Source organism: Leucopleurus acutus (genome assembly GCF_964270905.1).
Source record: "Leucopleurus acutus genome assembly, chromosome: 13".
Classification (NCBI taxonomy): Eukaryota; Metazoa; Chordata; class Mammalia; order Artiodactyla; family Delphinidae; genus Leucopleurus; species Leucopleurus acutus.
In genome coordinates, this window is record NC_139155.1 from 8,046,975 (window position 1) to 8,064,140 (window position 17,166).

General features: G+C 37.3%; 1 protein-coding gene across 1 annotated transcript in view; it reads left to right on the forward strand.

Annotated features, from left to right (window-relative positions):
* Positions 1-17,166, forward strand: part of RTTN (rotatin) — a gene marked incomplete at its 5' end in the record, with an annotated part of 137,755 nt that overhangs the window by 38,606 nt on the left and 81,983 nt on the right. Inside the window, 11 exons of the mRNA XM_082852680.1 lie at positions 666-791; positions 1,311-1,427; positions 2,343-2,482; positions 5,235-5,406; positions 6,958-7,057; positions 9,061-9,149; positions 9,502-9,619; positions 11,199-11,295; positions 11,935-12,003; positions 15,643-15,831; positions 16,468-16,707. Of these exons, the coding sequence (XP_082708806.1) occupies positions 666-791; positions 1,311-1,427; positions 2,343-2,482; positions 5,235-5,406; positions 6,958-7,057; positions 9,061-9,149; positions 9,502-9,619; positions 11,199-11,295; positions 11,935-12,003; positions 15,643-15,831; positions 16,468-16,707 (1,457 nt within the window). The remainder of the gene's footprint in view (positions 1-665; positions 792-1,310; positions 1,428-2,342; positions 2,483-5,234; positions 5,407-6,957; positions 7,058-9,060; positions 9,150-9,501; positions 9,620-11,198; positions 11,296-11,934; positions 12,004-15,642; positions 15,832-16,467; positions 16,708-17,166) is intronic.

Sequence of the window (17,166 nt, forward strand, 5' to 3'; positions counted from 1 at the left end):
GGATGAATAATATTCTGTTGTATATATTCCACACTTTATTACCCATTCATGTGTTAGTGGACATTTGGGTTGTTTCCACCTTTTGGCTACTGTGAACAGTGCTTCAGGTATACAAATATGCCTGCTTGAGTTCCTACTTTCAGTTTTTTGGGTGCATATCCAGAGTGGGATTTGTGCTAATTTTGTCGAAGAGATGATACAGAGTCATTACTTATATGCAGGTGCATCACTGTATTGATAAGAAAAATCCCACATATATGTTGTCCTCCCCCTCACCCAGAAACTTAAGTCTGTTTTGATTTGAATTTTCTCTTTGTCAAACCTCAGTAAGCAAAATACAAACACCTTAGGATAAGTTTATGGTGTTGTTTATTTCCTATATGTCTGTTATTATGAACAACTTTAAAAGATTATGATTGTCTCAGCAGTTTGGTTATTTAATTTGTCAACACCACTCTTGTTGGCTGAAAGAAATGTAATAGGTATCTCATGCAAACTCAAAAACTGTTAGTTAAGAGAATCTTTTTTTGTGTTCTACCGGTTAAAAGAAAAGTTTCAGTAACATAAGTACTAAAATTGGATTTGAATTATAAACAGAAGAAAGAGGAATGCTTTGGAAAAATCACTGTCACTAATTTTTAAAAACTTTTTGTATTATTTTGCAGGAATGTTTAGGTGTTCATAATGTCAGTAAACCTGTGTCTTCCCTTTGTAATGGAATTCATTTTCTACTTCACCCAAAAGTTCTGTATGAAATCTCTGCATTTGGTATTCAAGAGCCCAAAAATGAGGTATGACATGTTAGAAGGAAGTACAAAAGGCTACTCTGATTCTTTAGATACTCAGCTAAATCAAGACAGTATTCTAATGTCACAAGGTAGTATGAGAAACTAAAAAGAAACTTGTCTTTGATGTATGGGTTCAGTTAAGTTGTTTAACTAAAAAGAAATGTTAAAAAAAATGAGGCTTAAAATACAGGACATACTTGTTCTCAGAGAATTCAGATCAAAATGTTAACTTAAGTTTTTCATGTTAGATATAGGAATGATGCAGTAGTTATAATAAGCAGCGTATTTCCTTAAGGAACATTTTTATTCAATGGAAAAATATACTTTAAAGGTTAAAAAAAAGGAAATCATTAAGGGGGAAGGACTGGTTGAGAACAGAATGTAAGATGATGCTGTGGAAATAGGAACGTTTGAAGGAAGAGATGCTAATTACCTTTCCAGATTTTATGAAATATTACAGGTATGTAAGATGACTTAACGGGCCACCTCCTCTTGGATTGTTTCCCCCGTATTGTTGAGCAGGTGAATGCCACTGCCAAGGCCATCCTGATGCATCTGCTGCAGGGGCGACTGAGGATGACAGCACTGACCTGGAACAAGTTTATCGAGTCTCTGTGTCCTGTCATCCCAGTGCTACAGGTACTCTGTGCTCACCTGCTTACGCTACCATTTGTCTTTAGTGAGTGTGATTGATTTAAACGCACGCACGCAGTAGAGCCATCATGCTGTGGGAGAAATGAAGTGAAGCCACGAAGGCGCTGTGGATAAGGGAACAGGAAGTGGGCGGCTGTCTTGTTTCTGGCAGAAGGTTAAAGCAGGCTAGCGAATTTGTCTGTGTACACCGGGTGGGAGGTTAAGAAGTGAGGCGCAGGCATTTAGCATTGACTGAAAAATAGAGCTCAGCCTTATATAAAGGCTTTTAGCCAAAGCTAGCAGTGCTTTCTAAACAGCCTTTATGTCATGAAACTGGCTTCATGAGTTCTATCTGTGCATATATGGGTTAGCCTGATACTTTGATTAATGAGCTCTTAGAAACAAAGCTGTTTTAGCAGTCCTTCTGGGCTTAGGTAAAGGAGGGAGGGAAGTGCAGGGCCTTCCCTCCCTTGCATGAGAAGGTGGAGATGGGCAACACCATCATAGGAACAGTCCTCTTAGAAGAGAGAGCTGGGCCTCAGGCCCTGCCGCTTGCACAGCTCAGTTCCTTGCAGGCGCACCGGCAGCACTCCACTTTTGTAATGAGGGCACAGGTCTGAAGATCTGGGAGGGGCCTCATCTAGGGGCAGTGCCACTACTAGAATCTTGGAAAGTAGAAAAATTAGCAAGTGTCAGGAGGGTTGGCACATTTTCCTGAAGTTCTCCAGTATTATTTTTTAAATACAGTTGTATGTAGGCTTCTTACCTCATGTAGGTTATTTTGAAAAGTCATATTCAACTGAATTGAAAGAAATTTGTGAGTTGCCTGACAGGTCAACACAATTCTTATTTCAAGTTAAAAAATTAAGCAGTATGTGCATACAATCAGATGGTCATTTCTCTTTTTATGAAATCTGTTAGGGCTATGCTGACACAGAGGATCCTTTGGGTAACTGCATTCTCCTCCTGAGCAAAGCGAGTTCTGAGGCTGGTGAAGGGATTCTCCCCTGTACCACCTGGTTAAAGTCCATACTACGGCTCCTGCTGGTGAAAAAGCCATCGTAAGTACAGCAGAGTCTACTGAATGTGAAAGATGAACGGGAATGTTCTAGGAAAGGGTAGTAATTGTATCAAGCAGTATAGAACCAAAGGAGGTAAAGGAAAGTGATTCTCTTACTAGACAGAGACGGGGAGCTAATGGCTGAAACTAACCCAGTAAAGGTCTTTTGGACACTTTCTAAGACGCTCTGTCCATCCTCCAGCCTTGCTGTCAGATCAGCCTATGTTACGGCATCGCTGCCCTCAGTGCTGTTCATAGTGCTGCTGCGGGCAGGGTGGAGAGCCGTGGAGAGAAACAGATTGCCAAAACCATAGGGCATTCGCACTGTCTTCTCATTAGAAATTGTTAGTCTCCTGGAGTGCAACTTTTCTAATTAAATACTTGTTCTGAAAATTAAAGTTTTTCATGAAAGTGTAGTGGACCAGTTGCCTCACATACCAGGGTATGCATGTATTTTAATCTTGTTTAGCTTGTCCTCTTTTTTGGGAAACTGAAAAAGTGTCCTTTCCTCTACCATTAGTGTAAGTGTCATTTTAACTAAAAGAAAAGAAGGAGAGAAAGATTGTTTTCCTTCCCTCTCTGTCAGTGCAACATGAATCTTGTGTTACTCTCTTTAGGTAACAGTGGTTAGATTTTCTCTCACTGAGAAGAGAAAAAAAGCTTAGAGTAAAGATGGATAAGCAGTGATGAAGAGAAAGTGTCTGTTGAAAAGGCTAGGAGAAACAGACAGATGTTCTTTTGACAATGGATAATATTGTTTTCCCCATACTTACATCTGGATAATGCAGTGGCTTATTTATAAACAGATGATCAGACTAAAAGTTAAGGAAGTAGGTGAAATAAACTAAAACGTTAAGAGAATGGAAAGAGGAAAGTCAGAGGAGATTGTAAGGGCTCATGCATCGTGCAGAGAGGAAAGTTGTGGGTGATGCAGAAAGCAGAGGGGCACATGGGGTGAGTGTGTTTGTGCTCCTCGGGGATTGGCTTCTGCAAATGTTCCCATTGACCCTCGGCAGTGTCTTTATTAATGTACTAGTGTAATATTCCCTACCCCAAATTTGGTGATGTAACACAATAGGTGTATATTTTTGGTTCACCTTTGGGGGCCCAGAGTCTCCAGGTAAACAAAAACAGTCTTATCAGGCAGGACATTCTAAGGGCTTAGAGATCCCCTCCCAGGAGCCAAGGGCAAGGCCAGACCTCTCTTTGGGTAAGGTAATTCTCGATTACACAGAACTTAAAGCAGTCTAAATTACATATTTGTTTTCATCATTTGACTAGTTCTACCCCATCTCACCAGACCATAAACTCCATTAGGCAGGAACCCCATCCATTGGCTAATCTTTACATCCTCAGAACTTCATTGAGTACCTTGGGCATAAATATGCTCAGAATGTATTTGTTGAAAGAAATAAGTATAGAGAAATAATCGCACCATGGTGCTCATGCTAAACCTAAAAACGGCTAAATTTATCTACCAGAGGAGGAGATGCATTAAAAACATGCTTTACATACCCCACTCTGGGCTTTTGCCTGGGGGTGGTGGCTGTCTCTCCACTGACGACCCGAGATGTTAATACAGAGAGTGCTGGCACAAAGGAAGAGCATCGTGTGGGTGTCTGGCTGTTCTGAGCTTTCATGAGGTCACAGCAGATGGGAGAGGGAGGTTTGCCTGACTCCCGCACCATGTTGGAGTAAATATTTGCCCTCCAAAGATGATATCTATTAGTAATACACTAAATTCCTGCTTTCTCTAGATTTGGTAAGCACTTGAGAACCGTGGTGGGCAATGGAACCTAGCAGCACACAACACAGACATGACGCTGCCCTTCCAGAATTGGGCATGTAATTGAGAAGAGAGATCTTACCAGTTATACTTTATTATTAATTGTAATACAGCGAGATCAGTGTTATGATGGGGGACTTCAGGGGTCAGCACACAGCCTTTGCTGTGGTAGGGATGCCTCCCCGAGTGTGCAGGTTTTTAATCGTAGTCTCACAAGTAGTACCTAAAACCTGGAACTTGTATTACTGCTTAAAATTTGCCCAGTGTCCATGTAGTTCCAGAACCTGTCTCAGTAACTCATTGCTGTGCGTCCACTTTCTATTTTTCCATTTCATTGTCTCGTGCATGCAGTGTTTAACCTTTTCTTGAAATCTTCTACCTCCCCACTCAGTGCTCAACTGACCTTGATGCTAATCCATTCCAGATAAAATAGAATTTTGATGGGAACCAAAAATATCATATCTGAGGGGATCTATTTCACCCCCAATATCTCGCTTTAGCTGTTAGTATGATTACTCTCCTGGAGGTTCGACCTGTTGTTTGGGCTCTGCTCATGGGTCTGTGATAGCTTTTATGATTGAGATACATCACTAGACTTGGAGTCAGGAGCTAAGATTTTTAATTTGCAGACCGACTTACTGGAGCTGAGGTGATATTGACAGTGAAGTTCGCAGTCTCAGTGAGTCTGCACCTTCACTTGTAATTATTGATTATTCTTTATTTCTGCTGCTTATTCATAAATGTAAAATGCAGGAATAACTGTGGTATTTTAATAGAAAGTATTAATAAGTATTTTAATAGAAATACTAAGTATTTTAATAGAAAAGGTAAAATGTCATCAGTAACGTCAGTATAAGCATAGCTAATTATTGTGTTGATTTGTAATAATTCTTTGTGTTATGGGCCTTTATAATTTCTATACATTTGTATATTACAAAATGTTGACTTAAAGACTTTGTTTCTTCAGGGTCCGGATGCTGGCATTAAAGCTTTTAGCAAGTCACCTTACAAGGGAAGAGGGGGCGGATACCAAGCGCCCTTCAATTGATGCCAGAGTTCTCTCCAGAGTTACTAACTTATTTATTGTGAAAAAGCCTATTGAACTCAAATTGGATGACAGAAGAGAACTGATTATTAAGGTGATCATAACTTTCAAGTTTATTTATTCATAACTGTGTGGTTATTTGATATATTTTATGTTACATTTTTCAATTTGTGTTATGTACGGGAGAGGGAGAGAAATGGTGGCTTCACCTGTGGTTATTCCTGCCTAGTGTGAAGTTGTGTCCTGGCTTTTTCTGGCTCCTGGATACATTTATTTATTGAACAAATATTTCTTGAGTGCCTACTATATGCCAGCCATCATGTCCCTTTTCATTCAGAATATACGCTGGAAATGCAAATTAATTTGAATAGTATCTTAAATACAACATAAGGCTAATCTAGTGGAAAGAAATTCTCTGATGACTCTTAAAAACAAACATCACTGACATAAAATTATTCTTCTTTTTCTTCTGTTGGAAATTGCCTGTAATACTAAAACAGAAAATATTATGATAAAAGTTTTCATCCTCTTCATTACAGGAAAAATAATATAAAAGGCAAGGGCAGTTTCTTTTAAATGTTACAGTGGTTCTGAGATTTTTTTTGTTAATCTCTTTTCTAAATCTTTGGCTTTTTCCCCCTTTTAAGAGGTGTAGCCTTCATCTCCCTGTCTGCCCAGAACTGCCCCCAAATCATCGTGGACTGATGTAGGATCAGATAAAGCAAGCTGTCCGTTATCTTCATTGCTTCATTCCTGTGTTTTATAGCTTCTCCTGTGACTCCAAGTGTGCAGTCTGGCAGTTTTCTTTAAGTTTAGACCAGACCCCGAGGCCTGTGGTAGAGCCACATGCAACACAATGGATTTTTTAAAACAGGGAAACATATTCAGTGTTCTTCTAACCTAAGTGTTCGGGGCCGTCTGATGGCCCTGGCAGGAGGATTGGAGAACCTTCCATGGGCCACATACCAGGTCCTGTTGGGGAATTCCTGCGTACTGAGCCACTGGTATCACTACTGTGCCCTGTGTGTCACGTGGAGGAAGGTGGAGTGGGGTTCTAGAACTCTCTTTCCTGAGTCCACGTGAGGGCTGCAGGTGGCAGTAGGGGGGGAGAAAGGAGGGGTGTGCTCTCGGTCCTTTTCTACCCCCATTTCCTGTTGTGTTTTGCCTCTTCAGACTGTCCCGGCAGGAAGTGACAGCCAGGGACTGCTGGTGGGGGGCTTGGTCAGAGTGCTGGGCAGCAAGCCCCAGAGAGCTGTCCGCTTGGGGGTCCCTAAGAGGGGGAAGTGGAGAGGCCAAGGGAATTCCAGCTGGTGGTTTCGGGGAGCAGCAGAGAAATCCCAGGTCACGTGTCTGGGGTTGCTGTTCTCGGGCTAGCCTGGAACTACCCGTAGTGATGCTGTGTAACTTGGATGGTTAGTGGGTCATGAATGGCTTCCTAGCGGAAATGTACGTTAAGAGGAGAGGCTTATTTGACATCATGGATCTTTGTTTTGGATCCTAACTCCTTCTCTGACCTAGCACATCATTGTTGCAAATGTAAATATATCAGTTACTTAAATAAGTTGGCCTTTGAGCTTTTGTTTTTATAACTGTAGACTTTTACTGGAGAATTGGAAGTAGATGAAAAAAAATTTTTTTTTTTCAGCTGGAGACTGTTGAAAAGGTATATGACATCTTTATCTCAGACGATATTGATCTTATTTTGAGAAAGTCAGCTGCAGAACAGTTAGCTGTGATTATGCAAGGTAATCTTTTAAGGAAAATGCTGCTGAGAATGGAATTTTAGATTGCTGTGTGTAGTAGTACTGGGGGTTGGCAAACTATGGTTTGTAGGCCAATCTGGCCTGTGGCCTGTTTTTATTTTGCAGCCTTCAAGTTAAGGATGGTTTTTACATTTTTAACAAAGAATATGCGACAAAGGCCATATGCGGCCAGCAAAGCCCAACACATTTACTATCTAGTTCCTTAAAGCAAAAGTTTGCTGACCCCTGGTCTAGATTATTGTTGTTTGACCTGTGGAATGTCATTTGATAAAATTATCTTTCTTCTGAAATGCTGATATAATTCTAACAGTAAATTGCTTGTTCCTTTCTCAGTTCACCTAGTATATGATATTTCAGTTTGTTCCATCTTGCTTAGAGAAATCAAATTGTACTTTGTGGGTAGGTAAGATAAAAATAATGCACTGTAACTATGTATTTTCTTTAAAAGTTTATTTTTAAAAACAACTAGTAAAATTTACTCTTAGCTTTGTTTGTAGTGTTGTTATTCTTTGAGTTTTTAATTTTTTCCTATATGTGATGTATGTAATTTATCTTTAATGTTTGAGAGAAGTAATTTTGCATTTACATAAAAATATTTTTTTTAACTTGGAAGGTGGGGTATGATGGATATTCCCATTCTGACATTAGTGGAAACTGGGATGAGAGATTAATTTGAAAGATCATATTCAACATATTTGTGCTTTTAATAACAATAATAGCGACTACAGAAAATAAGCCTCAATCAAATGTGGAGAGCCTTGGCTAAGAAGATTAAAGAAAACTTTTAGAGGGTATTCTTTCAGTATTGTTTAACATTTCAAAAATGAAGCTTATGATTTGGGTATGCACTATATTGGAGGGTAGTGGAAACTAACCTTTTTAAAGTGGCAGCTAAAGGTAGTTACAGTGAAAGCTACAAATTAAATATCAACTTTATATTTGTACGTCTTTCTCAATGAGAATATAGGAGTACAAACTAAGAAAATTTGTCTGCTAGTTGTGAAATACTTGTCAGTAATCTATAAGCAACTAGAGTTTTTGGTGCTAGTGCTATCTGGTATATGTGTGTGTGTGTGTCTTAGTCTATTTGGCCTGCTGAAGTAGAACACCATAGACTGGGTGGCTTATAAACAACAGAAATTTATTCTCACAGTTCTGGAGGCTTGAAGTCCAAGATTAAGGCACCGCAGATTCAGTGTCTGGTGAGGGCCTGCTTCTTGGTTCATAGGTGGCTGTCTTCTCCCTGTGCCCTCACATGGAGAAGGGGCAACAAAGCTCTCCTCTTTTTATAAGGACATCGATCTCATTCAGGAGGGCTCCACCCTCATGACCTCATCACCTCCCAAAGGCCCCACCTCCACGTACAACCGCACTGGGGATTAGGTTTCAAGCATGTGAGTTCTGCGGGGACAAACATATAGACTGTGGCAGTGTACACACACACACACACGCATGTATATGTTTATTAAAAAAAGAGGTCATATTCTCTAGAAATATGTAGAGTATGTTACAGACCCTTTCTTTTATATTTGCTATTAACAGTTTGAGGTTAAAGATCTTGTATTAATATTGATAGAAAAATGCAAGTCATATTTACATATTAGCTTGTGGAGAATTCTAAACATTTTGAGATGATGGATTTGGAAAAGAGAAGAAATGTCCATGAAAGAACATAAAATAATTTTCCATGTACAAATAAAAGTGTTCATTTGTATTTAAAATTCTAGTCCTTTTCAGAATCTGAGCTAGTTCATTTAATTATTCTTCTTAAATAGCTTTTTTTTTATATTACAGAAGTAAGATGTGCTTGTTACTTAAAAGTTTTCAAATTGTTCAGATGTGTATAAAGTAAAAAGTTTAAAGTGTCATCCTCTAATTTTCAACACTAGGTGTAATTATTCTTAAAAGTTGTGTGGCTGTCTGTTCTATTTTTAAAACTATAGAAAATGTTCTTTAACTTTTAGTAACTTTTTTTTGGTCTACAGATATTAAAATGCATGCTGTGGTGAAAAAATTATGCTTAACTGACAAGATAATTGAGTATTTAAATAAATGTGTGAGTCAGGATGGAGAGGTAAGACATATTTTTACAGATTGGTTTTTTTATCAATTAAATTTGAAATGAATTCAACTGGATTTGGATGAGACTTGGAGTTTCAGTCTTGAGTAACATCCACTACCTTGTTCATTTTTTTTTAATTTCTAAAAGTGAGCTCTCTAAAGGAAAACCTTAACATTTCTATTAGATGTATAAGCAGAAGTATATACAAAACGTACTTTCAGTAGAAAATCTTAATATTTGCATTTTAGTTTCACACAATTTTGATGAAAAAGCATGACATTTAGATTAAGACGATGTTATAGTATATGTTATCTCACCTTAGAATTGATAAAAATAAATAACTGTGTTTTTCCCTGCTGGCCAGGTAATAGAGTGTCTAGTACAGCCAAGCCTCACGCTCCTGAGGAAGGTTCTCTGTGCTGACCCAGTCCTACGTGTTTCCCTCTCCCAACAACCTTCTCTCTTGACCCTGCTGTTCAGAGGTAAATAAAATACATTCTGACAGTAATAAGAGCAATCTTCAGCTTTAACTGTTTATTCTTTAACTGTAGGTAACATTTTCTTTCCGCTTTACTAACACAATAACAAAGTTTATTAGTGAATATGCCACTGAAAAAACCCATCGCAGTGGAAAACGTTTAACACTTTTGTGGGAATTTTCTTAAAATCCTGTTACAGAGTAGACCTTAGGGCTGAGAAGGGCTGAAGCCTCTGATCGCTCTCTGCACCTTGATGTAGCTGTCGTTTGGTGCTCAGATGGTCAGTTGTTACCTGTAGAGAGAGCGCGCTGCAACTGCTGTCACTATTGCCTCTTTCCAGTGTCTGTTTCCTCATTCTTGTTTTGTTTGTGCCTTTAGATCTGACGCTTTGCTGTTATAACTGACTATGTCCTTAAACTGGCATTCAGAGTGTATAGACTCAACTTGTGGGGAGTGGGAACTAGACCATCCTGAATGACTCTGAGCATTAACTTATTACATTTTCTAAAGTGTGGATTTTTTTTTTTAACCTTTTTCAGTTTGGTTGTAATTGAGTAATGTATTTAGGTGGAAAAATTCCATGTTATTTTTTTCTCTTCTTTTCTGACTGTTCTCAATAGAGAGCTTGGTAACATTCTGTGCTATTTTCTTTCCTAGAAATGTAGGCCATTGCTTTTAAATATTCTACAAGAGACATCTTGATCAAATGTCTCAATATGCCTAACCTTGTCAATTATCAGGCATGTAAGAGATTAATGATATTTATGTTCAAAATATTATGAGTCATTTTATTTTAGCATTTTCTTCTCTTCTAATGGCTTCTGCTTGCCAAGTGAATAGGACACAGTTTAAGTAACATTGATAAAGGTTCAAACCAGGTAAAGTTCTAAAGAGAGTCAATGTGTTCGGCTTCATAAATTTTGAATAGTGAGTAAAATTTTATAAGTTTTTTTATAGATTGATGTGGAAGGGTAGCAGTTACGGATCTCTAGTTTTCTTTTGTCTTGTTAATAATTGTCTTCCTGCTAACCTCACTCAGTAGAATTTAGTTCCTAGTTTACCTTTTCATTTATAATTTTGATTTAAATTATTCAAGCAATCAGTTAATTATGAGCACCTACTAGATTCAAAGGCATTTTCTAAGGCAACATAATCTGTACCCTTTTAATACTTTTTTGATCTCATTGATGTTTCCAAAAATTACTTAAGTGAGCCTGAAAATGAATTTTAATGTCTCTCATTAATGAATTTAGGGCAAAATTAGTTTTTTAACTAGGTACTCAACAAGGAAAATTAATTCCTCAGCAAACATTTATTGAGTGCATACTGTGTGCTAGGCCAGTAGTGTCTGTATGCTCCAAACCTACCAGATCAGAAACTCTGTTTTAACAAGCCCTGCAGAGATTTGCATAGATTTGAAAGTTGAGAGCCACTGTTTTAACGATGTCAGTTTATCTGGGTTAGCATCTCATTTCTCTGAGAATGGCATCTCTTCTTTTCAAGTTAAGATATTTTAAATTTGAAGTTCATTCTTTCTAGAGGTAAAAATATTTTATAAAGTTATGCTTCTTTTTATTTACAGTTTCCTTGATATTTCATGAAGATTGTACCGTCGTGACTGAAGTTGGAGCATTATTTTGTCTTCTGTTATTTGATGAAGTATCAAGAATGGATATGTGGTGAGCTATAAGACTTTTAAAAGGTTTTTACTCTGAATTGTCTGTCTGAGTTTCTGATGCAGTCTTATAGCAGTGCATGGAAATTTCTGACTTAGGAAGCTTATGCTTTCTATGGTAGATATACATGGTATGATTTTTGGTTTGAGTAGCAGTATTATGCACATTGGCTCAAAAAGTCACCCTGAACTTTTATTGTTGAACATTACTAAGTACAAAATTTGATAATTACTATAGTAAGTTTTGTCATTAATACGTTTTTTGGTATATAGTCTCAATTTTGTGTGTGTTTTCCTTAATATTTAATTTAAAAAAACCTTGGGGAAGATGTTTAGGATGTAATATCTGATTAACACTGACCCTGAGCAGGATCAGTGGGAGAGAGACACGGAGGCCACCTGCCAGTACAGCGTCTGCATTGTGTGGGTCATTTATTATATGGACTTCTTAAAGAAAAGCATAATTTGCTCTTCAAAAGCAAATCTGGGTAGTGGCACCATGTTATAACTATACTAAATGATAGAACCAAATGCAGCTCTTGATTTGAGTTTTAGTCAAGGAAGCGAAGCAAGTTGTGTTTCTTAGACAAAACGATGGTCTGCTCAGTTGTTTCTTTCCTTTTGTGTTTCTTTTGTGAAATAGGTCTGATAATCTTTCCAGTAAACCTTCTTCACCATCAGTCTTCAGTTTGCCTGTTTCAGTTTCTAGAAGGTAAAGAATTTATTTCTTTGATTTTCTCAAAGATAAAATACTGTTACAGAAAGGGAAATCAAAATCTATGATTTGTTAAAGTTTTCATCTAGCGTTTCATCACATGACTTGTAATGCTTTAATCTTTCCTTCATGGTGGTGCTTCTGAAAGTTCAGTAAGTGTACATCCCTGTCACCAAGTGTTTTTTTTGATATTGTTCAAGTCTATACAAAACTTGAAAGAACTATATAGTGAACACTTGCATACCCTTCAGCCTAGATTCAGCAACTGTTAACACATGGGTCTGCTTTTCTGTCTTTCTCTCTCTCTCAATACATTTATTTATTTTTACGTAATCTTTTTCTCCAACCCATTTAAATATAAGTTTCAGACATAATTTTACTTCCCTCCCAGTTATTCCAGCATGTACCTCCTTAAATTAAGGACATTATCCTACATAACCACTGTACCATGAATGGTCACATCTAAGAAAATTAAAAATAATTCTGTAACATGATCCAGTTTCTCCAGTTACATCCCAAATATCTTCTATAGATTTTTTTTAAAAAAATTCAGGATCCAGTCAAGGTTATGAATTGCATTTGGTTTTCATGTCTCTCTAGGCTTTTTAAAAAGTAAATTGTTTTCATTGAAGTATAAGATACATAAAGTTTACAAATCCTGAATTTTTCCAGATAAATACACCCATGTAACTAACATGTAGATTAAGGTACAAAATGTCACTAGCATGCCAGAAACCACTTTTGTCCTTCCTTATTACCTTCCAGCGCCCACAAAGATAATTCAGTTTTCGTTCCTGTTATTATACATTGTTCTTGAACTTTATATTCTTGCATTTGCCTTCTTTTGCTCAGCTTGGGTACAGGGTACAGATTATGTTGCCTTAGCAGTATTTGATTTATTTTCATTTTTGTGTAGTATTCTGTGTAAGAATATACAGCCGTGTAGTTACCATTCTATCACTGATGGACATCTGGTTTGTTTTCTGTTTGGGGCTATGATGAATAATGACCGCTAAGCATAATCTTGAACACGTATGGATCAGAGGATATTTATATGTTTAGCTTTAGTAGATGCTACCAAGCAGTATTCCAGAGTGGTGTACTGGTTGACATTCCTGCAGCAGTGTAGTGGTCCCAGATGCTGCACACCCTCTCCAGCTCTTGGTATTGACATCACCCCCTATCCTTTTATATACATATATAGGTGAATGAATGTTCATAACAGTTTTATGTATAGTAACCAAAAGCGTGAAACATCCCAAATGTCCAACAGCAAGGAGAATTGATAAATGAACTATGCTATACTCACACAGTGAAACACTATACAACATTTAAAAACTACTTTTTACACAACAACATGAGTCTCATAGACATAGGGTTTATGACATAATCATAGACATAATGTGAAAACAACCACAAAAGAGTATATACTGTATATTCCATTTATTTAAAGTTCACCAACAAAGTTGATCTCTAGTGAGAGAAATCAGAATAGGTAACAATAATAGTTACCTCTTGGAGGAGGGCTAGGAGAGTAATTGACAAGAAAAGGGAACAAAGAAACTTTCTGAGGGGATGGAAATGTTCTGTGTTTTATTCTGGGTGGTGGTTACACAAATGAACACATATAAAAATTCATCAGGCTGTACTCTTAAAATCTGTGTATTTTAAGGGTAAGAAAGTTATATCTTAATAAAACTATGATTAATTTAAAAATAACATTTTATAGCTTGCTAGATATTACATGTAGTATAATCATTTTCACTACTGTATAATACTCTTGTTAGACGATACCACAGATTATTCATTCTCCTGTCACGGGGTATTTGGGTTGATTCTGGGTTTTTGCTCCTGTATACATCCCTGTAAACATTATTGTATGTATCTCCTGGGATATGTGTCCAATAGTTCCTCTTGGATATATCCTTAGGAATGAAATTCTTTAGTTGTAGATATCACATTCTTTATGGTCTTTAGGTTTGGCTAAATAATAAAACGCACACGACAGTAGGTCGTGCTTGAAATGTGATTACCTGTGTGGGTGCTGGGGGCTGTCTTGGCATAGGAGGCCCACGTCCCAATAGAAAATGTGATCTCTAGGAAGCATGCCGTGGGCATAATGTCCAGGTCCCCATAAGGCACATCATGTAGGAGAGCCACAGCACTCAGGGATGCTCAGAGCTGTGGCTTCCCACTGTACATTTACACACAGGTGTGGGTTGTTTCCACACCTCCCAGTCCAGATGCAGGGAGTGATTGTCACCATAAGCAAAGTGGTTTAGTAAAATTGTTGACATTCCATATCTATTTGGTTGTCCTGGGGAAAAGGGTCAGAGAGTTACCTCAAGATCAAGGTTGTCCATACAGAAGAAATGTCAACAGTAATTTCTTTACACATAATAATGTCATTTTAAAAATTGTCCACATGGTGGGTGTGTAGTGGTTTCTCAAACTGGTCCTGATGTAATACCCTTTGCTTTTTATTATTTTCTTCCTTCTGTGTTCTTCAGGTGTAATTTGCAGTACATTTTATAACTTATTAAAAGCTTGACCATTGATTCACAGCCTTAACTCTTTTCAGTTAGTGCAAGTCCTTTCAAGGAGGCTCTTGTGTCCTTTTGCCATGGCTTCACAAGCCTTTTAGTACATTCTTGCTTTCTGGCATAAAGAGATGTCCACGGTTCACCTTTGATTTCCCTATTTCAGACCTAGCATTAGCCATCTCTCTAAGGAGCCCTGGTTACTTCTAAGGAAAATTCCAATTTTTAAAATTTATTATCTTTTAAAAAATTATTCAGCTTCATTTATATACAGAACTCTACCTTAGCCTCTTTTTTTTGAGATGCATGAAATGAAAAAGCACACTAAATTTCCCCTTAAAAATCCTACCCAATTGTGTTTCTCTAATATTAGTTACAAATACATGAATTAGGGGTTTGGGACATGTTTTATAAGCAAAATCATTCTTTAACATTTGAGATGCTAGGCATTGCAGTCCTGCTAAACACTATTAAATTAACATTAACTAGTTTAAGAGATACTGCTATTGAATCTTTTCTTAGATCTAAAAATATTTCTGGGTTCTCTTGGTGACACACAGTGACTGAGTTTATTGATGGTGCAACTGTGTTCTCAAGTGAAAATAGTAAGTTGTGATTCTGTCACTTAGTGACCCCTGTGAACATAAGCAATTCATTTAGCGTCTTTAAGACTCATTTTGATCATCTGTAAAATGGATTTCATGGTGCCATGCCATGTAACTGTGAATGAAAGGTAGATAACGTACAGTGTGTAGCATAAAGTAGACATTTGTGTTTCAGCTGAACACCTTGTGTGTGTGGTTCACTGTAGCCATGGGCCTCGACTTCAAGGGGCGTCACTCATCTCTGCAAACAACCCTAATACAACACAGAGTATGGTAAGTCCTCAGGAAAGAAGTTTAATCAGCTGTTTTTGAAAGTTTAGAGGATGGCAAAAGAATAAAGCCTGGTAACTGTTCAAAACTGGGACCACATGAGAGATCTTTGTATTGCTGTAGAATGGGAGGCGTAGAACTAGCCCTCATTTGTGGCTTGTTCTTTTGAGTAGCACTTAAGAATTTAAAAGTATGTAATTATTTTTGTACATTTTCTTTAGGTATCATCTACCAGTACATGTACTTGGCCACCATGCTGTGAGTCCTTACTCCATAGTTTTGCCGTTATCTGCTGATTGTTTGGCCTTGAAGCCGGTCTCAGATATGCTGAGAATAGCTTGGAACCTATCATGGTATCATGGGAGTGATAATCTGTTGAAGCAAATGAACTCTGAAACTAAAATCCAAGAGTAAGCTGTTACATGTAGTAGAAAAGCATTCACATCTGCCTAATTGTGATTAATTGGCTAGGCCTTATTTTTCCTTTAGGTCAAGTAGCTTTCTTACGTTTTATCGTCTGACCCTGCTTTCTCACTGAAGATTATAATTTTTACTTTGTTTTAAAGATTACATGTCGTTCATTACTTTTTAAAAACTATCACACAAAGAAATTTAAATTAAAAAGCATTGTGCTCTATGCTGTTTTGGAGATTATATAAAGTTTGGTTAGTTAACAGATGTAATTTACTAGGAAAAGTGCTCTGGGTTAGGGTAGAAGCTTAGTAAATACATATGTGAATTTCGTTATCGTCACTGGGGTGATGACGATGATGATGACTTTTAAATACCTCAGTATTCTAATCTGTCAGTACTTTCTCATTTGAAAGCAAATTATATTTCTGTAAGCAGGAAAATGTCAATATAAACATCCTCATGCTAGGATGAAACCCTAATATTGACAGATACACATCAGATTTTCTTTTGGCTGTGAGTCACCCTTAAAAGGGAACAAAACAGAATTTGGGGGAGACAGTTTATAATAAAAATAATTGTGAGCTTTTATTTAATAGCTTTATATTGCTCTTTCTTTTTTTCTTTTTGTTTAGATTTTTAGATACATTGAAGTTATCCACTGAGGACACCCTTACTCTGAAGATGACACACACAGCAAGTGGACTGAAGGACTGTCTCCGCTCCATTGTTCAGGCTGCAGCCCACAGGGAAGTGAGGGCTGCTCTCACGAGGATGAGTTTTTATCTTCTGAATGACAGATTGTCTTTCAAGGGTGGCACTGGGCCATGTGGGATTACCTTGAAGTCCTTGTCTTGGCACACCACACTAAACAGGTCAGTATCAGCTCAAGCCTGCTGGTTTCAGAGGCCTGGATGGAATTGTATTTGGGTTTATCTCCACATGTTTGAAGTTAGGAGTGTGTGTTCTTATTGTTGGTATCATGAGAGAAATGCTTTTTAGAAAGAAAAATTTAAGGATTTTTATTATCTGTAATACAGGTCTAATAATAGCAAAAGAGAAAATTTTAACATAATTACTGCATTTTGGAATTATTACTAAGTTGTTATAATTTTTACAAATATTATAATTATTAGATTTTTATATCCTAACATAGCAAACCTTATTTTTTATCTCACAGAAGTAAATGATTAGGGTAAGACATGGGTAAACAAACTGAATGTTTATTCCTGTCCATATTATATCAATAAATGAGCTGAGACCTCAGGGAACTGATTAAAGGCTTGGTAACTCTGGCTGTTTTGTTTTGCTTTCGGTCTGTTCTTAAGTACATT